The sequence below is a fragment of the Melitaea cinxia genome, chromosome 7 (genome assembly GCF_905220565.1).
Source record: "Melitaea cinxia chromosome 7, ilMelCinx1.1, whole genome shotgun sequence".
Lineage (NCBI taxonomy): Eukaryota > Metazoa > Arthropoda > Insecta > Lepidoptera > Nymphalidae > Melitaea > Melitaea cinxia.
In genome coordinates, this window is record NC_059400.1 from 5104883 (window position 1) to 5131927 (window position 27045).

The following is a 27045-nucleotide window of genomic DNA, read 5'->3' on the forward strand; positions in this document are numbered from 1 at the left end:
TCGTAAATCAAACAAGTAATAGACAAAACAACACAATACCACAAAACCCCCTGCACCTGCACGAGCTCATACCCCCATCTCCTTTCTTGCATCAAACTTCCAGACGTACTGCAGGCTTTAATCCCTGTCTGATTGATATACCCTTCATACGTTAAAAACGCTTCGAATCATCTTTTTTAATGCGCACGGCCAAGAAGTGGAATTCCCTGCCGACGTCTGTATTTACGAGTTCATACAACCCGAACATGTTTAAAGCGCGAATGAACAGGCTTCTTCTGGGCGAGCTCCTTCTTCGACCTCGTCTCTGCTCTAGAGCTGGACTGGGGTCGAGAGTATATAATGATATAATAAAAAAAATAAATAAATATAATCCTGGGGGGATTGGGGATTGGGTCGGCAACGCGCTTGCGATGCTTCTGGTGTTGCAGGCGTCTATAAGCTACGGTAACCGCTTACCATCAGGTGAGCCGTACGATTGTTTGCCGACCTAGTGACATAAAAAAAAGAAAAAAAAAAGAAAACTTATTCACGTCGTCTCCAGTTATCATAGAGATATTTTAAATACAACTTAAATGCCAGTAGTAATTTAGCCTATTTTACATTTTTCGGCAGACTATTCCACAACTTTATAGCTTCAACAGTACACTGTTTGAAAAAATTACTTTTGGGTATAGGTAACGTTATCGAATGATTTCGCGATGCCGCCGATATTGAAGAATACCTCAAATATTCAAATTTATCCTTAAAGAAAGTGGGAGTCTTTGGATTAAATAACGCACAGTACGGTAGAGAAAGAATATGCAGGTTCCAGTGAGTCCAGAGAGTGGGTTCCAGTTCTTAGTCATGGCCTTGAGTAATATTCACAAAGTGAAAATAATGATATATTAGCATGTGAGATTGAAAGAGCTGACAAAAGGATAAAAAGTACGGAGTATATCAAAGACATGTTGTATCAACAATATCTAATATATAAAATTCTCGTGTCGCGGTGTTTGTAGTTAAACTCCTCCGAAACGGCTTGACCGATTCTCATGAAATTTTGTGTGCATATCGGGTAGGTCTGAGAATCGAACATCTATTTTTCATACCCATATATATATATATATATATATATATATAATCCTTATATATAATAAAGATTATAACTACATTAAATTGTTGTTGTGACATTTGACGTATTTGTCACAAATAAGATAACTTACAATGGTTCAATGTGACAACTGACTGTAAGTCAGTTTCTTAACTATTATTATTTTTATTCGTAGTTTTGATTACAGAGTTAAACAAGTACTTATATATGAGAGTTATATATATAAGATGACATATCTTTAATTTTTAACCGACTTCAAAGAAAGGAGGAGGTTACTCAATTCGACCGTATATATATATCTATATATGTTCAGGGATAACTCCGTCGTTTATAAACCAATTTTCTTCAATTTTCAATCAAGGAAACCACGATTTGATGATGGGATCCCAGAGAAATCGAGGGAAACTCTCGAAAATCCACAGAACTTTTTACTGGGTGTACCGATTTTAATATTTTTTTATTTAATCGAAAGCCGATATTTATCTTGTGGTCACATTTAAATTTCATCGAGATCTGATTACAACTTTTGGAGGAATCTTTGATAATGCGTATTTATTTGACTATTTTTTCATCTACCTGCGTTGTATATATTACTTGTCGATATAAATGAAGTCGGTTTTTTTTTCGTTTGACTGCAAACACAATTATTTATTTAAAGTACAATTAAAACTAAGTATTTATTTATAGCAAACATTAATACATATTTACTTTTAATTGTATCGTTTTTTGTAACGTCAACGCTACAAAAAATCTATTACCATTTCTGATTGGTCAGCTTTGATATCTGGTTCCTTATTACGTATAGGTAGTATGAGGATTGGTCTCACTCATATCTAAATGGACCACTTATTTATAATAACAATATATTATGTACAATCAAAATAATTTACGACTGACGTCGTTGCTTGTTACAAAGCTAACATACAAACTATAATTATGCAAATAAATATTAACTGCTACAACTAGTCTCTAAATGAACTATGCTAATTTAATGAAGTGGTAGGCTGTCACTTGTCAGGTTAGCGTGTGTCGTGCCTATTACGTACCTTAAATCTATACATATAATAAAATGGTAGGAAAGTCAAAACTGTACATTGAATATTTTTTTTTAAAGAATACTTGGGGTGTGATCTACAATCGATACCGAAGCCAAAAATATAGTTTTTAGAATTTTTGTCCGTTTGTTTGTTTGTCTGTATGTATGTCCGGGATAAACTCAAAAAGTACGCATGGATTTACTTCAAATTTGGCACGAATATTATTAAGAAGTCGGGTCAACATATATTATCATGCTATCACCTACCGGGAACGGGCAGTGAACCTTTATTTCCTCAACGCATTCTGTAACAACGTGTAATCTAATGACGCATATTTGAATGTTGTCGTTATTATGTTAATAACCATGCTCTATATAAGCTAGCTTCACACTATAAAAATCACGCAATATAAGTAACTAAGCCGATAAACATAATTGAATGAATATAAGTAGACAAGACAATTTTAAAGCAGCGGCATCTATGAGATTTTTCTGTAGATATGAAATGTAAAGAAGAAACGGGTAAATGAATGTTATTTTAAAAGGTATAATCGTAGGTATCTTTAGAGCTGTATAGCGTTCACGCAGACGACGTCGCAGGCAGCAGCTACTTATAAAATAAAACAGTAGGTATTAAAAAATATAATTCTAAATATTTTTAAAATGTTGCACATAAATGAATATTGGTGTCGTACACTACAGTCACCTACTGTAATTTTTATTTTTATTTTACCGACGCATCAGATTGCATATAACAGAAATTTCATTGGGTAAATTTATATCGTTTAGCGTAACTTTGTTACTAATTAGTACCTACTTCACAATAATTTGATTACTATAAATAGAGAAATAGAATCACAATATAAAAATTTCTATACTCATATCTCTCAAAGTATATGTATCTGAGTCTTAGCCCCCAACCAAGATTTAAAGCAAAATACTGGAGTCTGGACATTACAAAAGGCTAAAAACTTCTACGCAAATATACACATGCAATTTTTACAATGTACAAGAATAATTCTTGCTAGTTGAACACGTTTGTTTTGTTATAAAGATGACCATATCATTAAAAATGATCAAATTAGTTTAGCACATTCACAAATAAAGGCGATTACATAATTCAAACACAAAGATAGACAAAATAATTAAATATCATTAAAATTGTCTTTCGTTAAAATTACGATTATTTTTATAAATATTAATTGTTTTTTTATTTCTTGTCATGTCGGTTGCAAATATTTAGTATCTAAAATTTGTAAATACTTAATAATTATTGTCTTGGCCCGATAATAAATATTTCCTTGGCCCGATTTTTCCACACTCTCTCCATGTAAGTAGCTCTTAGGACAAATGTTGAATACTTTTTTTTATTAAATAGCAGTAGGTACTTTCAAATAACAAAATATTATGCCTCTATTTTGCTTTTCAATAATCTGACTGAAACCGAATTAACACAATCTTGCATCCTATATTAACCGTCATTTAATTTTAATTTACCAGAAGCAATAAAATATGCATATTACTCAAAAGATATGTTATAAAATCAATCAAGCCCCTAATCTATAAATTTGTGTATCAAAATGTAAAGCGAAATATTAATTAAACAGGATAAATACACTTACCAAGTCTTTTCCAATACGATCTCAAGCGGCTAAGTATTAAATCCATGCGGCCATCGAAGGCTTCGTTGTAAAGACCTTGTTTAATCAATGTCGGATCATCAACAACAATCGTTGGTACGTTTCCAAGATACAGTCCTAGAACTTTCGTTTTGTAGTCTTTAGCGAGCTTCCTAAACGATCCTCCTAAATTGTCTATCTCACGCAGCAATACGATCCAGTAGGCTCCATAAATAGGTAAACTGGGAGGTCCTTTGACAATGTTAAAACAATATAAACATAATAGTTAAAAATATGATACAAAATAATTACTAATATATTAAATTCTGTTTTTTCGTTTATTTGATTGGACTACACACATATCAGGGCCCATAATTTTTGAGTAAAAAAATTGAATAGGATGAAACCCGTTAGAAAAGTTAGAGAGAATACAGTTAACTATATAATAATAATAATAATAATCTTTATTGGACACAATCATAAATTATACAATACAGATTACCCTGACTCCTGCACTAGTTTGCACTGTGTTGCAGAAACCAGTATGCTCTCCTTTAATATATGTAATAACAAATTATGCCCTTAAAAACCAATTATTATCAATTCAATGGTACAAAAAAAAGAAAAATAAAAGGCAAAACTAGCTAACATTAATAATTTAAAACTATAATTAACATTAACATGTAACATGTGTGTTTAGTTGTTCATTATTTATTAACCATGTGTATGTGTAAGTGCTTGTATGTGCATGAGTATGTGTGTGTGTGTATGTGTGTGTGTGTGTGTGTGTGTGTGTGTGTGTGTGTGTGTGTGTGTGCGTGTGCGTGTGTGTGTGTGTGTGTGTGTGTGTGTGTGTGTCTGTGTGTGTGTTTGTGTGTTTGTGTGTCTGTATATATGTCTGTGTATATCACGTCAGTCAATGGTTATCATTTAACTGTTATTAAAAGATTCTCTGCAGCGTTGTAATCCAAGCATTTTAACCAGGCAAGTAATTTTTTTTAATCTATAGTTATTAAGTTTTCTGATGTTGAAAATTGTGTTAATTTTATTATAAATAATTGGAGCATGGTAATTGGAATGTTTTCGTCCAATCGCTGTTTTGGTAGGATTTACCGGGCATCTTTTTATCCTTTTGTTTATTATAGGTAAATAAGTTACACACTTCTTGTGGTATATTTTATCAACTTCATATATGTATGTTTGTCTTACAGTCAGTACATCAGCTTGTTTATACACCGCAACTGTGGGATGCCGATAAGGTAAAGAGAGTATTACTTTTAGGACCGCGCGTTGGGCCTACTCTGCAAGCATTATATTTGTCTTAGCAGCGCCTCCCCATGCACAGATGCAATATCTCACAAGGCACTCGCAGAGTGCTCGATAGACTTGAATTAGGAGCTTTTCTTCACACATTGAACGTAAATTTTCGAAGATGTACATTAACTTTCTGATCCTAGTTGTTAAAGTTGTAATATGTAAGTTCCAATTAAGTCGTTCATCCACTACTAAACCTAAGTACTTCACAGAATTTACTCTATTGAGTTTTTTACAGACACAGTTACAGTTGTCAACGATGCGGTTACAAGGGTGTGTATGTATTTTAAGTCCAGAATTAGGTAACAGTTTATCCGATGCTGACTTGCTGAAGCATATATAATTCGTCTTTGAAACATTCAAGGACAGCAAGCTTTCTTCCAGCGAGGCTGTGACTATAGCAAGACCATTTTCAGCTTTACTGTATACAGTGTCCCAATTGCTACCGTGAAAAAGTAGTACAGTGTCATCAGCAAACATAGTTATTTCCACGTTACATAGGGCAACTACATTACAGAGTTCATTAATATAGACAAGAAATAATGTAGGTCCAAGAGTGCTGCCCTGTGGAACACCAAACCTACAGGTAAGCTAATTACCCCTAACACCAGTCACCCTCACACACTGTGTTCTCTCCGATAAGTAGTCCGTGAACCACTCAAGAACCACACCTCTCATACCAATACTATCTAAACGTTTCAGGAGTATTGGTGCCGAAGCTGTATCGAACGCTTTTTGAAGATCTAGAAAGACTCCCAAATACTTGTCACCCTTGTCGTGTAAATAGTCAAAATTTGTATAAAATAAAACTTTTTTTATTCAATTTATTCGAGAGTATTTTTACGGAAGATCGTTCTATACGATACTATATGATTTGTTAATCTTAGTGTTGCGTCTTCCGTTGATTTATTTTTCCTAAGCCAAATTGATTTTTGCTAAGCAACTCATTTGTTTCTAAATAATTTATCATTCGTTTATTTACCACTTTCTCTAATATTTTAGATAAGGTAGAGAGTAAAGAGATTGGCCGGTAATTTGACGGTACAGTCTTTTCACCGCATTTATATATCGGACAGACCACTGCCCTTTTAAATGAATCTGGAAAAGTACCTGTTTCTAGACTAAGATTGCAAAGATAGGCAATCGGCAAAGCAAGAGACGTAATATTCTGCTTCACTATTTTAGATGTTATAGTATCCCAGCATGGCACACTGCGCAATCTAGTCCGGAAACAATATCTTTTATTTCATTAGCGTCAGTTGGTGCAGAGGACATTGATTTAAGTGGTTAACAGTTATTTTTTTTCGAGCCAGTTTAGTTCAGAAAAATTCATTTTAGTGAGTATTTGTTGTGTCAAAGTAGCTCCTCTGAAAATAAAAAAGTCATTAACCTTATTGACAGCCATTTTAGGAGAGTCATCTATATTTAGTAAGTCATCCTGATTTTCTTTTTTCAGATTCTTAATTATAGAATTACATATATTTCTATATCTCTCACTATTTTTGTTGTTTGTCTATATCCATAGGTGATTTTTTGTTTTCTTATGTAACTTGTCTCTTTTCCGTATGCATTTTACTACTCCCTTTGTGATCCAGGGTTTAAGTGGTTTAAGTTTTTTAGATGTTTTAACTGTAGTAGTTTTAGCAGTAACAATATTTATCAAAGTTGTTAATAACAATTCAGATGCCAAATTTGTTTCATTAATGCTATATAATTCTGACCACTTCCTTTTAACAAGTGTGTCTTTAATATTACTATAGTTTATTTTTATGTTATTGACGTTAAACGGTTTTTTTTATCATATTAGCTTTATTTATAAATAATAACAGTGTAGAGTGATCCGTTATTTTTTGTTCAAACACTATAGTTTTACAAGGTGACGAGCATTTTATCATTATATGATCAATACAAGTATTTATGCGTGTGGGTATATTAATGTCTGGTTTTATTCCGTGTAGTGCAAGTAAGTTTAAATAATCCTGAGCCGCCTCATATTAATGTTTATATAGCCTACCAAAATAACATTTTTTTGTGTGGGTATTATTTAAGTATTATTAAATTATTCAACGAATCTAAGTAAATATTTAAATTTCTAAAACTAGGTGGTCGGTTGGAGCAAATAATTGTGTATTCGGGTTCCAAACAGAGAACAAGACAGTTCTTCTCTCGAAACCCTGGTTCCTGAACACTAACCCGTAACTCACTCCTTACATACACAACTACTCCATCATTTTTATTATAACTAACCTTTATCCAAAATATATTGTAATCCCTAATACTCGGCGGTGTATCATCTTCTTTTGTCCAGCACTCCGTAAGTACTATGACATCTACGGCAATATTCATAGTAGAAATGAAAGCTATGAAAAGGTCAAAATTACTTTTAATGCTTCGTATATTCATAGTAAATATTATTAATGGATCACTATTCTCGTCACCTTGCAATACTTGAGAACAAAGTCTAGTTTTGCATATATGTTTTTTATTGGGTCTAAAGTATTACAAAAATATTGTTGGCAAAAGAGAAAACATGAAACAAGTTATGTAAATAAAAACATAGATATAAATATAAATATACTCATTTTAGTAAAAGTTTGTTTAAGTCACAGTTCAATATTAACGTGAATTTGGGAATCCTCTTCTCGTCGGCGAAGATAAACTATTCCGTGTGTTGTCCAGCAGAATTTATAGTCGTGTGCTTTTTGAAACTGCCTTGCCATATAATAGAGCCGCTGCGTTTTCTTGGTTAATGTTTCTGATATATAAACCGGCTGGGTTGGAGATTGTAAATTTAAGTGTGACGTATGAAGTTTCTCTGTATTTTCCTTTGACTTATTAAATTTATTTAAGTCTAGATATTACTTTATCTTTAATAATTACGTTATTAAAGTCTACTCTAATAGGATTCATGTTATCTTTTGACTTTATTCGATAAATATCTCTAATATCAGAATTATCAACCTCAATGTAAATTGTTTTAGCCATATACATAACCATTTTACGGAGATGATTTTTTGTCTCACCAGTCGATTTTTGGACATTTTTAAGTTCAATAATAGTTGCGTTGAGATTTTCGTTCCAATAAATCGATTTGTTCCTCCAACCGTTGTATTTACTTTTTATCCTCCTTATGTTCTGATTCAAGATTAGATATGCGCGACAAGAAATTATCATATTTGCTTGATAGAACTTCTACACTTTTCTTAAGTTCAATGTTTTGTTCTAAAATATCATTGATTCTCCGAAACAAGTCCTCGAAACGGTTCTCTTGTTGTTTTGAGAAATCCGAGAATACCCTCAAAGTAACACCCGCGTCAAAATCATCTCCTCCTAACTTCCTTTTTTTACGTTCGGTAATATTTGGTTGAACTATTGAGAGATCAGGCGCGGACGCACATTGGTGAAGCGGGCGGCGGGTCGTTTGTAGTGGAGCTCGTATTGCTATCCACGTCGGAAAGATATTTCAAAAAAAAAAAAAACAACGTGGTAGGAAGTTCGCCAGGTCAGCTAGTATACAATTTATAAGTATACAACAAGATTTTTCTACGAAATACATGTTATTAGAATTTAATAAATCAACTTTTGTACTGATAAAAATTACACCGATTACATTTTTTATATAAAATACCCTTCAAATATTATACAGGGTGGCCCGTTTACAGTGGTCCAAAATTTTTTTTCAGCTTGAGAGCATCATGAGTGATCATTTAAAACAAACTTTAGTTAGGCGAAAACTTATGGTTTAGAAATTATGATTTTTTTCAAAAAATAATCCGAAGTTTCAATATGTTTGACACAAAACCACTCTGTTATGAAAACTACTGGACCGAATTGAATGAAATTTGGTATAGGTATAGCGTAATAACCTACCTATCGCGCTATAGGCTCATGTAGTGTGAATAATTAGACTGCATTTTTTTATTTCACTTTTTCTGTAGTTTTTTTTAACTTTTCGGCAAAACATTGACTTTCGAAAAAATCCTGTGAAAAAAATTGTACCGCCAAGGTTTTGTTGGTACTGCTAAAAAGTACCTTAACATAGGGTTATTCTTTACACAAAAAATTATAGTTGTCCTTCGATTATAACATCTTCAAAAACAACATCATGTACATTAACACACGAAAATCGAGAAATTACGAAATTTACCATAATTTTAATCATTTGAAACGGCCAATTATTAATTAGATAATCACTCATTGGGATACAAATAGTTACAAATCAGTATTCACATGGCTATAAAATGAATAAAATAAAATGTTAACCTGCCAGCCAAGATAACTTAACTTTATTGTAATGTCAATTTATTGAGTTTTTTGTTGTTATTTAGTTTTTAGTTTAAATCTTAATAAAAAGTTTTTAGAGTTAGAGTTAGAGTAAGCCCATATCATAATAATAATAAAAAAAGAAACCATTTAAATGCTACGTATCCGCAGAGGTGGATCGGTCGCGGTGGCACCATCCACTGGCCAGCCCGTTCACCCGACTTGAACCCCGTTGATTTTTTTATTTGGGGATACTTTAAGGAGATTGTGTACGCACGGGAGAGCATATCAGAGCGAGATGTAAGAAGAAAAATTCAAGTGGCTATAACAGCCATTAAACAAAACCGGCAGCCATTTAATAGGCTGCAAAGAAATTTTTTACGCAGATGCAGATTATGTTTAGCGCAAGGCGGACGCCATTTCGAAAACCTTTTGTAAAAAATAAACAATATGTTAATTATTTTGTTGTTTTATTAATTCTCCAAACTTTTTATTAAGATTTAAACTAAAAACTTTTTATTAAGATTTAAACTAAAAACTTTTTATTAAGATTTAAACTAAAAACTAAATAACAACAAAAAACTCAATAAATTGACATTACAATAAAGTTAAGTTATCTTGGCTGGCAGGTTAACATTTTATTTTATTCATTTTATAGCCATGTGAATACTGATTTGTAACTATTTGTATCCCAATGAGTGATTATCTAATTAATAATTGGCCGTTTCAAATGATTAAAATTATGGTAAATTTCGTAATTTCTCGATTTTCGTGTGTTAATGTACATGATGTTGTTTTTGAAGATGTTATAATCGAAGGACAACTATAATTTTTTGTGTAAAGGATAACCCTATGTTAAGGTACTTTTTAGCAGTACCAGCAAAACCTTGGCGGTACAATTTTTTTCACAGGATTTTTTCGAAAGTCAATGTTTTGCCGAAAAGTTAAAAAAAACTACAGAAAAAGTGAAATAAAAAAATGCAGTCTAATTATTCACACCACATGAGCCTATAGCGCGATAGGTAGGTTATTACGCTATACCTATACCAAATTTCATTCAATTCGGTCCAGTAGTTTTCATAACAGAGTGGTTTTGTGTCAAACATATTGAAACTTCGGATTATTTTTTAAAAAAATCATAATTTCTAAACCATAAGTTTTCGCCTAACTAAAGTTTGTTTTAAATGATCACTCATGATGCTCTCAAGCTGAAAAAAATTTTTGGACCACTGTAAACGGGCCACCCTGTATTTAATGCTCACAAAGTTAACTATTTTCGCACGTTTTTTTGTAATATTTATGTTTCATGGTGGCATGGTACAGTCTACGGTTGAGTGAGATATGACCTGTGAGGGAAGGTCATGAGGTAAACCAAACCAGATGAAAGTTAATCTAACACTAAGTTTATTGAGAATATTTGAGTATATATAGGCAGAATTACAGACATCATCCGCATCAGGCAAACAGTAATTACTATGAAATAACTTAATTTAACTAATAAGTTTGTAAAGGCAATCATTGCTGAATGTGTGGTAGCCCGTACATCCCGCTGACTCAAAAGAAGGAAGATAACTGATATTAAGAATTGACAATAACAATACAATTAACAAAATAACTACATACATTTAAGTAACTTAAATAGTTTATCCACTGCACTACAGGCTCTAGGCGGAATGTCCAGTCGAACGAATCGCGTTCGTACGCTCGGAGGAACAGGAACCTCCTAGTCTTTGTTCGTATCTGCTGCCAGTGGAACTGAGGTCGTGGAGACATCTGTCACAGCCGTGCTCAGTATGATTCCGTACAGATATCCCGCAACAGTGATAAATCCTTATACTATGTACAAAACAGAGTACTGATTTACATCGTGTGTGCTGAGTGATGCGTTTTCCTGATCCTTAAGGTTAATGATCTGAGACTTCATCCGGCGCCACAAGTCTTCACGATCCTCAGGTTTGAACAGTTGGAAATCCGAAGTATTTATGATGGAATTTAATAATGAATAATCGGTTGGGATCGGTATGTTTTCTTGGACCTTAACTTGGCTCCATGTAACTATTGCCGAATATAGAGAAGATGTCACCTTTTATTGTACGACCTTGACCGATTTGTAAAAAGCCATTCCCGGTCAGTGTCGTCCATACGACTCCAGTATCAATGCAAAATATGCGTACGATGCATTTTCCACGGCAGGAATAGAGCCACTTGTTACTGTTATGTAACTTGACCTAGCGCACGCGACACGATCCCGCCTTTGTTCTACAGATTGTTGTATTATGTACACTCAAATTACAAAAGCCACTATTTAATCGTAATTCGTATATAGGTTTATCAAGAGAGCATAATAATTTGTTTGTCTGCATATGCTCACACAACTTTTTTCATCGGATTTTGTTAGTTCTGTATGGTGTTATAGATTCTATGTTATGATGCTGCTGAGGAAGGGTTTTTAATCTATCCAGTTCAAATTTTCTTTATTTAAATTTGAATCTTGATTTCGGTTAGTATATATATTTTAATATATAATTATTTTTACACAATTTACTATATATTTAATCAGTACCGAATGCTACGTTAAGATCCTTTAGCCTTATTGATCCTTATTGTAAAATTTGATCAGCATTGACTTAAAATAAATCTTTAAACAGTTAATTACGTTCAAGTGAAAGTCTCGACTTAGTTTATTTACGTTGTAGTGATGTAGTGGTGTAATAGTATATAAGATAGTATTCTAATACAATAAAGGAAGTCTAATATCGAACGTCATTCGTTTCACTTGCCCTTCGTATCTCCGACACTACAACGTAATACATGTTAAACAGGAAAAAATACCGGTAACAATCTTTATATAAAACCCAAAAAGTATTGTAATTAATGAAAATATATTATTATATATCTGTTACAATACAAACAATAAAACGACGACATTAGTATTTTAATAACATTTTTAAAATTAGGTTTTAAATGCATTGGATATTTTAAGAAGCGATTATTTCTATTGCGTCGTAAATAGTCTATATACGTGAAGCAAAAACTTTGTAACCTTTTTTACGAAAATTACGCGGACGGAGGAGTATAAAATTTCGCTTACTTATAGTTATATAGGGGAGTGCAGAATACGTATATATTCTTTAAATTATGCACATAAATGTACATTATTTCAATTTAAAAAAAAAACACTACACACACTACCATGTATTTGACACACACACGCATTTTATACAGTTTTGTTGATTGTCAAAGTCTGTAGTCAAATTGAAAAATTTTAAAAAATGTTTTTTATTTTCATTATTTTTGCTTTTCTTTAATTTAAATTTTTAATTATGGTCGAATTTCGACCTCTGGGTGATCACTAGTACAAATAAATATTGCAAATATAAATTAAACATACTCTACATATGAGTGCTAAGTACAGTCTTTTGCAAAATTTCTATTAATTAAAAAAACACATAAAATTATACATTTTTATTCTTCCTACCTGGTGGGAAATTTTCCGAGGGCCTCTTAAATGCATTTTTAAACAAATGTACCACAAGTAATGTAATGAAAAATAACGTTATTATGAATCCAATCATTTTATCAGGAGACACTAGCTGGACTGCCTGAATTGTTGTTTGTAGCACGTATTTATCAAATTTTGTGTATATATCTATACATATAAATAAAATTGAATTGTCTGTCTGTGATTTCAAAATAACTGTGTTTTTTCAAGTATATATAGTTATTTATGGGATTCTAAATATATACAAACGATTTTAAAATTTTTGTTTGTTTACTATAACAAACAGATATATACTCCAATTTTATTTATTTGTATAGATTATCACTGGGAGATAGAGAAGGTTGTGGATGTGTTGGTTCATTTTGAATTAATACACCAAAAATAAATTTAAAAATTTCTTAATTAAAAATGACGGATTTTCGTACAAACCTTTAACCTCTATTTTATCCTTTTAAGGATGTAACTTGTAAAAACGTAACACAAACCCCCTTGCCGCGGCAACCGTAGAACGTGTTTAAAAAATATTAAAGTGCACATTTATACGTAGTTTTTTTTAGAAATAGTTATGTAATTTTCCAACTAATTAAAGTGAATAATAATTTGCGGATCAAACGATATATATTTTAGTGTTTGTGAAGATTATACAAATATTAAAGTTTTAAGTCTTTGTTTAAGAGCGAACCGTTGAATCAGACAATAAACTGACCTTTAGGACTAACGATAAGCTACGTTTACTTTTATACGTCATAGCCTCATAATAGAGTCATGCGGGGCAACTGTGCGCACTTTTGCCTTTCATACGATACTGTGTCTTAAATATTAAAGACAAAGAAATAAAAGATTTATCTTTAAAAAGAGCATTTATTAGTCTATAAATGGAAATTAAAAATTAAACAAATTTAAAGTAATTCTTTTTGCAATAAACATTTAAAGAGAAAAAAAATAGGTAAAAATTTTTTTTTAAGTTAAACGGTTTTATGTTAAACATACATTGCAATGTTTAAGATAAATGTACTAAAAACCAAAAAATAATAAAATAGATACAGTCGTGGGAATTATAAACATATGCATAGACTAGACTAAAATAAAACCGTGGGGCACGTCAATTGTCTACAATCGTTGATTAAAATGTTTGTTTTGTAATGTTACACTATAATTAGGCAGTTGTTCAACCGACAACGATGGACGTGTGATAAGTAGGGCTAGAATGTGGAAACAAGCTAGCAAGCTCGATTATAAGCGAGTTTTAGGGTTTCATAGTGGTGAGCGAGTAGTACTTTTATCATATGTTTTGTCGATTAAAGACAAACTACGAGCAGTGAAACGATTCCTCGCCAGCCAGCAGTGTGAATGTCCAACGATAAACTAGTTGAAACATCTCTTTTATTTACATGGAGTGTATAACTATTGGAATTTCCATGAGCAAGAAAATAGTAAGTAATTTCCTTACCGTCTGCGGGCCAACTGCCTATTTTAACGACGAATTAAACGATTCTTCTATCGCACATTAAGTCGATAATTTGTAGACAATTGACGTGCCCCACGGTTTTATTTTAGTCTAGTCTATGCATATGTTTATAATTCCCACGACTGTATCTATTTTATTATTTTTTGGTTTTTAGTACATTTATCTTAAACATTGCAATGTATGTTTAACATAAAACCGTTTAACTTAAAAAGTTTTTTTACCTATTTTTATTTTCTAGTTTTTAGTTTTTATTTCGCATTCTGTTTAATTCATTTAGTGCTTCATTATTGCAAGGCCCATCTTAAATATTGAGGTTGTATAGTGCACTGTATTCTTCTTGTCAAGCCCTTTTATTTGATACCCATATTGGTGGGATTGATAAAAAATTGTTATCAGACATTTGGTAGCGGCGGCCAGCTTAGATTTCAATTTTGCATAGTAAATTGTATTCTACTTGTTGAGACCTTTCATTTGATACCCATGTTGATGGGATTGATAAAACCTAAGTTATCCGCCATTTTGTAGAGGCCGCCATCTTGGATTTTAATTTTATATAGTACATTGATTAAACTGGTTGAGCACTTTCATTTGATACCCATATTGATAGGATTGATAAAACCTACGTTATCCGCCATTTTGTAGCGGCCGCCATCTTGCATTTCAATTTTTTATAGTATATTGTATTCTGCTTGTTGAACCCTTTCATTTGATACCCATATTGATGGGATTGATAAAACCTACGTTATCCGCCATTTTGTAGCGGCCGCCATCTTGGATTTCAATTTTTTATAGTATATTGTATTCTGCTTGTTAAGCCCTTTCATTTGATATCCATATTGATGGGATTAATAAAACATAAATTATCCGCCATTTTGTAGCGGCGGCCATCTTGAATTTATAATGATAATGAATAAACATAATTGTATTGTCACCAAAATCCAAAGTGTATACAAAATTTCAGATTAATCGGTTGACAGGAAGAGGGTGAAATTTGAATTACTAAATTTGACCCAAGAATAATAAATAAAACAAACGGGGTGAGCTAAATATAATAAAAATAAAACAAACGGGGTGAGCTAAATAAAACCGTTTAATAAAACCGTTTAAAATAAAACCGTTTAAAAATCGGAATGTGTTCACTTGACCCATATTGCGGGTAACTGTGCGCATCACTATGGGGTAAGTGAACGCGTATGGGGTAAGGAAACGCATTCTGCAGTAAAACACACAAACAATTACAAAAAAAAAAAAATTGGTGACAATATTTTCTGGAAGATCCTATTATTAATTCAGTCTGCATTTTCAGTCGTAAGGTAATTTAATTTAGAATATTGTTTCGAGATCAATCATATTTATCTTAATCACAGAGTTCAGTAACGTTAAACCTTATAACGTAACATTTATTTTTCACTAAATAAAGGTCACTAACAACAATCCAATTAAAACTAGTTTCAACGAATAACAACAAAAACAAACGACTATTATTTCTTATTATTAAATTTTTGGAAATCAAGATTGTTGCCACATTATTACAGCCTATACAGTCCACTGCTGGACATAGGCCTCCACAAGTTTACGCCAAAAATAACGTGAACTCATGTGTTTTGCCCATAGTCACCACGCTGGGCAGGCGGGTTGGTGACCGCAGTACTGGCTTTGTCGCACCGAAGACGCTGCTGCCCGTCTTCAGACGTCTTGTTGCCACAGCCAGTACTTATTTAGTGAAGAGTATCAATATATTTTTTCTTAAAACCTACAATACTCGAACATTATTAATTTTCAATACAATTATCACATTCAAAAACGCCTCTTTCATAAGCAGTGCACTGTTCGTGCCACAATTCATTACAAGCATTACATTTGATCCATTCCTCTGTTGGTGGATCTTTGTATTTTTCTTGACAAAGTGGACAGTGGCGTTTTAATAAACATGCAACCCAGTCACGCCCTGCCATTTTTGAAGAATAATTAAATCTGTGTGCTGTGTAGCTAAGGCTCCAAAGAATATAGCCACCCCCTCTCTTCCCGTGGGTATCGTAAGAGGCGACTAAGGGATAACAAGGTTCCACTACCACCTTGGAACTTAAGAAGCCGACCGATGGCGGGATAACCATCTAACCGACTGAAACACACAGGCCGAAGACGGGCAGCAGCGTCTTAGGTGCGACAAAGCCAGCCCTGCGATCACCAACCCGCCTGCCCAGCGTGGTGACTATGGGCAGAACACATGCAAAACGCGCATTTGTGGCGCGAACTTGTGGAGGCCAATGTCCAGCAGTGGACTGAAATAGGCTGGAATGATGATGATGATGATGATGATCAAATCTGTTATCGATACTATTCGCAGAAGCGTATTCATATGCCAATCTCCTTAAATCATTTATGGTAAATCCAAAAAATCTTTCATCAATTTTCTTACAATGAACGACAAACTCTTACTCTTGTTCACTGTTGATTGTTGACATAAAACGATCCATTGAGTATGCGGGTTTATCCAGTTTAAGCCTCTTGCGCAAACTGGATTCACTTATACCTATGGCAGCAGCAGGAACTCGCTTGCTTTTTCCATTTAGGATAAGTTTTTTAGCCCTAGCAAGTTGTTGTTCTGTCACTGGTGCTAGTTCACGTTTATTCCTAATATAACACGTGGTTCAATAAGTCCCGAGACTAAGTACTAAAAAAAGGTCTTTTTTATAAAATTAATTTTTATTCATCAACATAGTCTCCTCCAAGAGCGATACAGTCCCTCCAACGCTTTTCTAACTTTTCTATCCCATGTGTGTAGAACGATTTGTCTTTGGCTTCAAAATAAGCCTCCGTTGCTGCGATAACTTCACTATTTGAGTCAAATTTCTTACCCTGAAGCATTTTTTTGAGGTCTGCAAACAGCCAGTAATCGCTGGGGGCCAAGTTTGGCGAATAAGGGGGATGAGGAAGCAATTCGAAGCCCAATTCGTTAATTTTGGCCATCGTTCTCACGGACTTGTGACAAGGCGCGTTGTCCTGGTGAAACACCACTTTCTTTTTGTTCATGTGAGGCCGTTTATCCGCAATTTCGTACTTCAATCGCTCCAATAAGCACATGTAATAGTCACTATTTATATTTTGCCCCTTTTCAAGGTAGTCGATGAAAAGTATTCCATGCGCATCCCAAAATATAGACTCCATAACCTTACCGGCCGATTTCTGAGTCTTTGGACGCTTCGGGCGGCTTTCACCAGCCGCTCTCCACTCCGCTGCCTGCCGATTGGATTCCGGAGTGAAATGGTATATCCAGGTTTCATCCATTGTTACATACCGACATAAAAAATCCTTTTTATTATGATTCATCAGCGCCAAACATCGCTCTGAATCATTGATACGTTGTTCCTTTTGATTAGTTGTAAGCAAACGCGGCACCCACTTAGAAAAAAGCTTTTTCTTGGCCAAATTTTTATGTAAAATAGTGAAAACACTACCAGCTGAAATCTTCACTATCTCGGCTATCTCTCGCACTTTTACCTTCCGATCTTCCAATACGATTTTGAGGACTTAGTTAATATTTTGTTGAGTCACTGCTTCATTTGGACGACCTGAGCGTTCCCCATCATTGGTGTCCATGCGACCGCGCTTGAAGTCGGCATACCACCGACAAATGGTTGCTTTAGAGGGAGCTGATCCTGCATAACATTTTATAAGCCATTGCTGTGCTTTAACGGTATTTTTTCCCATTAAAAAAAAATGTTTTATACGCGAAACTCGTTTTTTTCAATTGTATCGAAATTACAACCGTAGCGTCACTTTAATGTTTCAAAATCAATAATTTTATTGTTCCATTTTTAAAAATTTGACACATATTCTTGTATTGATAGCCAGTACTTTTTAAAAATCAAAAGAGGTTTTAATATATGCGCCATTTCCAGGTTAGTCTCGGGACTTATTGAACGATCTAGTATGTTCACGGCATTATGATAAAATCTCCAACATTAAAAAATCAGAATACATAAGCACCTTCAAGAGGTATAATTACAATTTTATCTGTTAATCAACTCAGGCGTTATGCCATCTAAAAATTTACTAATGCGCGGGTAAGTGTACGCATGCGCACACTTACCCGCGCACACTTACCCCAGGAAGCCAAAATACAAATAACTGTTCATAAAGGATTTTGGCAGCGAACATAACTTCAATATTCTTTTTCACAAATCTACAAGAATGTGCTTATTATCATGCAAAATATGACTTACCTTTACTGGATTTAAAACTAAGACGCGACACGAGTTTCCAAAATGCCAAAAATTAACAATGAAACTGATAAATTTAGTTAGAAACGGATAAGAAGTAAATAAAACGTCACGCTGCGCAATGTCATGTCACAACTAGTTTGACACTCCAGCGTCCTTGTTTCACCCAAACAAACCACTCCTCCCGCGCACCTCCTTCCAAAGATATACACAGTGCGCTCACTTACCCACTGCGCACGGTTACCCCTAATTACTCTACATATTTTAAACGTATATTAATGCGCGATACCTTGATGTAAAACTACCTGGCAGTCGAGCGTTCGAACCCCAGAATAATTGCATTTTTTTTCCCTTTTCTTTACTATAATTTTTGTTTTTTTTTTTTTTTTTTTTTTTATAATTTAAACACCTGATATAGCCTTCATCTGATAAGCCTTTGAATAGAACTCCTCCACGTCATCATCAGATTGTCCTCTCCTGTCTCTCTTGTATCATCGAATATGCAGCAGCAACCCCGACTGCGACTTTTCGATAAAAACGTGGACGTAGTTCGCCTTCAGAAGAAGAAGGTGGCGAAATACTAGGCTCGCTTATGATATAAATTAAGCATCCATCGAAGAATTTAAAAAGGGAACAAAATCAAATAGCGAAATTCAAACGTCGGTTAAATTTCTATCTCAGAAGTTAGACTATATTATCAATCAGATTGAAAAATTTGAAAGGGTAAGACAGCAACATCTTTATCGAAACAATTAATAGAGAACAGAATGGAAAGTTATGAACGTTTGTCAAGGTCAACCTGCATTGAAATTAAAAATATGCCTGTAATTCCATCTCAAATGAAAGACAAAATATTAAACACTGTTATTTCAGTAGGACACAGATTAAATGTCCCCTTTAAGTCACATGAAGTCTAGGACGTCTTTCACATAAATTCTCGGGACCCAAATACTCGGACAGTTCCTGTAGGTTTTACTGGACTCTTGTTGGAAGAAAAGATTATTCGGATGTACAGAAGGAGAAATAAAAAAAACTCCTGACGAACTACCGACAAACTGAAATTACCAGGACTTTCCAAACGAGTGTTCATCTCTGAGAGTCTAACCCCCAGATAAAAAGGCTTTTCTTTCGTGCACGTGACTTCACAAAAATTTAATCAATATTCAAATTATTGGATATTATTGAGAAAGAAAGAAGGATTAAAGTCTTGTCTTCATGAAATGAAATTCTCACAAAATCTCTGTGTTTGAACAATTAATTAAAGAGAGTGAGGATTTTGAAGTAGAAATGGCCAAAAATATTAAAAGAAATTCGGATTTAAAAGCAGAACTTGTCGTGCTACATAATAAATATTTAGACGTGAAGCTACAGCGTGACCAACTGTACAAAGCGGTGACCTCACCCAATCAATGTAGCGAGGAACATGAGACAGCTCTTAATCGCATCAGTGGACTAGAAGAAAGTCTCTATAAAGCCAGTATCTCTTCACCTGAGCAAGTTAGTCCTGTGAAATTGGTTAAGCGTGGTTCTGGTTCTAATTTGAGAAATGAACCTATTATTGAGGTTGGTGTTGTTAGACATCAAAGTAGTAATGTAATCATTAAATCACATAATAAATTATAAAAAATATATTAAAATTAACAAATTTATCAAAAAAAAAAAAAAAAACTAATAAAAGAATTGGAAATAAAAATAGTTCTATTAAAACAAATAAATTAAAGCAGGATGTTTGCATCTAAAGTCAAATTTAAACGCTCATGCTGTAGAACTAAAACAAAGCCAGCTGATGTATGTCTGTGACACACAGAGGCTGCAATGTGAAATAGAAGGTTTAAAAAAGTCATTCAAGGAAATAAATGAGTATGAGTCCTCTAAACAACTAACTCGGGAACATATGTCATCCATAAGTAATTCAATGAAAGTAATCACAAATAATAACAATAAGATCTCACCAACGAATTGTCATAACAGCAATAGAAAAGGATCTTTAAGAACCGGTGATACAAAAATTAATCAACCTAAGAATTACTTGCAGCCTCGGTGTGACACTGGCATATAGATGCTAAATAATATTTTAGAACCAAACTATAATAAAACTAATAAAATAGTAATGGTGTCAGATAAGATAGGTCAAGGTTTTGGCTCCTTGCTTAATAAAAATATAAAGAATGTATTGAATTTCTGTTCACCTGGTGCCAGCTATGAATATCAAATAAAGAAAATTAATTAAATTGAACTATATGCAAATTCTGTGGTTATTTTGCTACACGGTGACAGTTTGTCAATAAAAAAATTTGACTTAATTAAAGATAGGAAATTTTAATACAGATACAAAACAAAAAAAAATGTAAATTCATATTAAGTACATTACCTTATTCATATGCAGATGAACAGAATAATCATATATACACATTGAATTTATATTTGTACTAGCTGTGCCCACGGCTTCGCCCGCGTTGAAATCAGTGTTTCGCAAAGTTTTACCAGCAAACTTCCAGTGAAAATTTCATCAAAATCGGCTTAGTCATTCCGTAAACCTTCCTCTTGAAGCACTCTCTCCATTGGTGAAACCGCATGAAAATCCGTTCAGTAGATTTTGAGGGAATCGACCACATACGCTTTTGGGGACTTTGTTTTATAATACACTAACTGTTGCCCGCGACTACGTTCGCGTGGTTATGAAGATACGCATTACTATTAAGATACTTAACGCAAACTTTTTTTTACTTCAGTCACTTGAAATGCTTATCACACTGAGTAACTTTTTAAAAGGCACAATTTAGTATAATTTAATAATTATTTTTATAAAACCTCTCTATACATCACATTTTTAGTTTTATTTTCAGGCTGCAGTATAAATAACCTATCAGGCGAACTTATAGCTGCTGTATTATATGTTTCATACAAACTATAATCCCCAATTAAACCCTCTTAGCGGTGGAATATCGCAAAATTCGTTCTTAACGGACGTCTACTTACTATAATTTACCTACCTACCAAATTTCATCTTTGTCCATCCTGGATGGATTAAAAACCACTGGATGGTCCCAGCGGTTTTTGAGTTCTCGTGATGAATGAGTCAGTGACCTTTCTCTTTTATATATATAGATTACGATACATTATTTGGACACTTCCTCACCATCTATAGAGCATACATTTTAAATTTCAAGTCTCTTACTCAAAAACATAGGACTTTCATATAAACTTCCAACCCCCGTTTTATCACCTTAAGGGTCGAATTTCGTAAAATCCGTTCTTAGCAGGTGTCTACGCCCTATAAGGAACCTACCTGCCAAATTTTAAGTTTATAGCTGTCATAGTTTTGGAGATTTCGTGATAAGTGAGTCAACCTACCATCCCCCGTTTTAACCCCAAAAGGGAGTTAATTTCTAAAGATACATTATTCGAACACCTTCTCATCATCTATAGAGCGTACATTTTAAATTTCAAGTCTCTTACTTCAAAAACATAGGACTTTCATACAAACTTCCAACCCCCGTTTTACCCCCTTAGGGGTTGAGTTTCGTAAAATCCGTTCTTAGCGAATGTCTATGTCCTTTAAAAAGCCTACCTACCAAATTTCAAGTTTGTAGGTGTTATAGTTTTGGAGATTTCGTGATGAGTGACCTTTCGCTTTTATACATATAGAGATAGATAGATAACCTAACTCGTTGGCATAGTAACCTCACACTCTTTGATATAAATAAATTCAACTCTAGATTTAAATTAACAAGGGATTTAATGTACTCATCTTTAAAATGTAAAGACTTATTAACATATAATATATGTCAGAGATTAAGAAGGAAGTATACTTTTCAGCTTGAAGGTATATTTCTCTTTCTCATGATCTCAGAGTACTCAGTCTACTGTAGGCTTTAGTGGGTAATGTTGACTCAACAAGTAAACACAATTTATGATATAATCAATTTATCATGAAACAGGATTCACTTAACAGAAAGATAACGCAGCACGGCAGGCGGGATAGTTATTAGTAAAGGGGGCGAAGACTAACTTCTTAGCATTCGATAGATTCACGGTTCACCGTGCGGGTGCCGAATCCATCGTGTGGCAGAGGGAGTAACTCAGAGCAGTGCCTAGGACTTGCGACCTAGGTGTAGGTTTAAGGAGGCCCCCTTTGAGATACGTATCAACGCTCACCTTCACTGCTCGAGTTATATGCCTCGCCTAGTCAAATTAATCGTAATAGGTAATAATTAATTCGATTGCACAAATTAATTATTTAATGAGTCTAGGTTAAGCTACTAGCAGGATACAACAAGTGTATCGTGCCAAGCCAGAGCCAAGACTGCCTTAGCCGAGGTGACACCGTTCGTTTTATACACGTCAGAACAATTCGAGTAATATAATAACTGAGGGTAGGTGACTATCGAACGATGTGCTAGGTGGCGCGTCGATCACCCCACTACTCTAACAGCTAATAATTGACAACTGACATTATCTGAATACACCCAAGTCAAACACTTGACGTTCCGTATTCATACTCTGCGACATATAAATCATTTATTTAATTATAATAATTGTGAAACAAATTCTAACTTAAATAATATCTCTATTGATATAAAAAATGCTAATTTAAACTAACCAAACAGACAAAGCCTAAGCCCTGTTGCATAAATATAATTCATCAAAATATACAGGGCATAGGTGGCAAGGAGCATGAAATAGAATTATTATCTGACATTTCTAAAATTCATATATTTTGTATTTCTGAACATCGGCTGAAAAGTTATGAAATATTAATATTCCAAATTTTAGTTTGTCAAGTTCGTTCATTAGAGAGAATGCTATTCGCGGAGGTTCACTAATATTAGTGCGTAATGATATAGCTCATAAATCCCGTAAAGATATTGCAGCACTTTCTGTCGAGCGAACTGTAGAGTTGTCTTGTGTAGAATTACAGCGTTACATTATACTTTGCGTGTACCGGCCCCCCGTAGGTGATTTAACAGTATTTGAGACAGTAATGGAAGACACACTTAAAGAAGTTTTTTAAAAGCTCTAAATATGTTTTAGTGTGTGGTGATTTTAATGTAGACATATTAAAGGACACAATGATTAGAAGTAGATTAATTAATTTGTTTAACTCTTTTAATTTAATACACAGATATTGTGAACCAACTCGAGTCACTAAGACATCTTCTACTTGTATAGATAACGTATTTAGTAATATTGAAATTCACAATAAATCTGTTATAACTGTTTTAACTTCCGATCACTGCGGTCAAAAATTATCTCTTAATGAGAAAATTAACATAAATTCTCGAAGAATTACATGTAGACCATTAACGGTAAAGAGAACGAATTGTTTTAGGGATATTGTAGCGCAAAAAATATGTAAAGTAGATATGATGGCAGAGGATCCAGATGTAATCTATAATTCAGTTTTCAAATTAATGTTAGATAAATTCTATAACATTTTTAAACATAAAACTTTCGATATAAATGTAAACTTAAAATTTAGTGAATGAAACTCTGAAGGTATTTATTTATAAGACTAGAAATAGGTTGTACGAACTGTACAGTATGAAGCAATGGAAGCAGGAGACTAGATTTTTGAATTATGTAAAAGAATATTCTAAAACTTTTAAAGCTGTTTGTATGGCTGCTAAATCAAAATATATCAAAGATAAAATTATTAATTCTGATGATAAAATTAAATGCACATGGAATATAATTAATAGTATCTGTGGGAAACGTAATAAGCAAACTATACCAATTGAATTCAATATAAATGGTGCTGTGTAAGCTCGGATGACAAGTTGGCTAACGTCTTTGAAGCCTTTTTCGATAAAATACCCATTGACTTAACTTCTCGACTGAATTCATCTTTAACTGATTCTACCCAACATCTTAAAAATAACGTAAGCAAATGTAATGTTGATTTTTCATTCTCGCAAGTTGATTCTTTAGATATTCTAAAAGATTTAAAGAGTCTTAATATTAAAAAAAAAACAAATGATCTGTGGAGCATTTCAGTTAAATTAATTAGTTCTATCATTGATGACCTCGTTCCGTCATCATCATCATCATCATTACAGCCTATACTGTCCACTGCAGGACATAGGCCTCCACAAGTTTACGCCAAAAATAACGTGAACTCATGTGTTTTGCTCATAGTCACCACGCTGGGCAGGCGGGTTGGTGACCGCAGGGTTGGCTTTGTCACACCGAAGACGCTGCTGCCCGTCTTCGGCCTGTGTATTTCAAAGCCAGCAGTTGAATGGTTATCCCGCCACCGGTCGGCTTTTTAAATTCCAAGGTGGTAGCTGTGGAATGTGTTATCCCTTAGTCGCCTCTTACGACACCCACGGGAAGAGAGAGGGTGCCATAACCATTCAGCGTGCCGTAACTTGGGCTAATTTTATTTTATAAATTGATTTATTTTATAAGTTTGCGAACTGAACAATAACTTTTTAGGGTTCCGTATCCAAAGGGTAAAAACGGGACCATATTACTAAGACTTTGCTGTCTGTCTGTTCATCCGTCTGCCTGTCACCAAGCTGTATCTCAAGAACCACGATAGCTAGACAGTTGAAATTTTCACAAATTATGTGTTTCTGTTGCCGCTATAACAGCAAATACTAAAAACAAAATAAAATTAAAAATTAGGGGGGCTCCCATACAATAAACCCGATTTTTTGCCTATTTTTTCTCAATATCAATAAATGGTAATAGATATCGGTCATTCTCCAATTCGGTGTTCTTTGCCTAATTACCGTGACGTTTTTTATTTTTCACTGATTTGACTTAAACACATTAAAATATGAAACAAATCAAAAATACGAATTCAATAATTAATTTGGCATGTAACAGTTAATTGTGGTTTTCTAGATAATGAGACTTAAAAAATTTATGGGTATGGTAATTAGAAAATTTTTATATTTAATGTAACGGTAATTAGAAAATATGCTGTGTGGTTACGGCAGTAAGAATATAGCCACTCCCTCTCTTCCCGTGAGTATCGTAACAGGCGACTAAGGGATTACACAGTTCCACTACCACCCTGGAACTTGAAAGTGCCAACCGATGGCGGGATAATCATCCAACTACTGGTTTTGAAATACATAGGCCGAAGACGGGCAGCAGCGTCTTAGGTGCAACAAAGCCAGCCTTGCGGTCTCCAACCCGCCTGCCCAGCGTGGTGACTATGGGCAAGACAAGACAAGACACATGAGTTCACACCACGTTTTTCTTGAAATATATTCTCTCTTGCCAGGACAAATGCGATTGTTCTCATCTTGCTCTACAAAAATTTGGACGTCTTGTTTGGTTTTCTCTACAGTAGTCCCTATATTATTATTATGTAAATACTTTGGTTCTATTTCTTTATCATGACTTTGTTTTGGTTTTGGATGTAGCGTGTAATATTTCAGTCTTAATTCTTGCTTCCTGTACTTTTCTTTTGCTCTTCTTAGCTCTATTGTTTTGTCTCAAATATGACATTTCTTTATTTGTTTTCTATACATGCCTTCTAAATAACAATAAGAGTGAGATTTTTTTACGTATCGATTTCTCGACAGTTATCTTTGAAGATGGTGAAGTTGGTGAAGTTGGTGTTGAACACAAGGAAGACGCTCGTTCCGTAATATTCACACTTGTATCTTTATTTTCGGTCAAATGCTCATTATTGATTAATAATAAAATAACATACTTTCAGTAGAAGATGATGACAGAGCACTAGATGGACGCGGCGTTGATGTGGTTAAAGAAGGTTTAAAATTTGGTGTCTTTTTCAGGGGAACTAATTCTTTTTCAAAAGAAGTCGACTGCAGAAAAATTTCGTCTTGCTGATTATCTTCTTTTTTTGATTTGGGGTTTTCGGGACAATTTTGTACTCTTTTAGTGTACTTTTTAGCGCAGCGAGTATGATAAATCATTGAGATGTGGTGTGACAAAGTTTCAAGAGGATCTGTTATATTGTTATCAAGCACCTCTATATCTAAGGTCACTTCTTCCTCGATTGTTTTCAATTTTCTCTTTTCCTTTTGTCTTTATAGTAAGCTCTGAAATTTTCTCTACTTCTTTTTTGAGTGTTCTTCCGGCTTTTGGTGACATTTCGCAGATAGGCAGTAGTATTTTTTTATTTTTTTTATTGTACCCTTCTTTCACCTTTTTTTTTTTGATTGCTAATACAAAAAGGGGCATTTTTAATTCGTTCTCGGCATTGTCGCGCGGCAAGCCTTCTATTTTCTTTAACTTCCTCTTTGGTCTTTTTAGGTTTTCCTATCTTATAAATTAAATAATTTGACGAATATAGACATATTTACGGACAATAATAATAATAATCTACGAAAACCGCGGTAAACAAGTATTACTTTTTCATACAACGGTAATATAAACATATGGTAATTAGTATACGGTAATTAGAAAACGATAAATTTTCATAAAAATGTTTAAAACCGACACAGTTTACAAATTCTAGCTTATTACAACGTACGGAGGCCAAAGTACTGTCTCCATTTACATGATCAACTTGGGTCTATCTTAAAAATCTAGTATTAAAATAAGA

General features: G+C 33.8%; 1 protein-coding gene across 1 annotated transcript in view; it reads right to left on the minus strand.

The window, feature by feature from the left end:
* Positions 1-12916, minus strand: part of LOC123654954 (probable cytochrome P450 304a1) — a 31147-nt gene extending 18231 nt beyond the window's left edge. The window contains exons 1-2 of the mRNA XM_045590805.1: positions 12801-12916; positions 3749-3997 (exon numbers count right to left, since the gene is read on the minus strand). Of these exons, the coding sequence (XP_045446761.1) occupies positions 3749-3997; positions 12801-12897 (346 nt within the window). The 5' untranslated portion in view covers positions 12898-12916. The remainder of the gene's footprint in view (positions 1-3748; positions 3998-12800) is intronic.
* Between the last annotated feature and the right edge of the window lie 14129 nt (positions 12917-27045).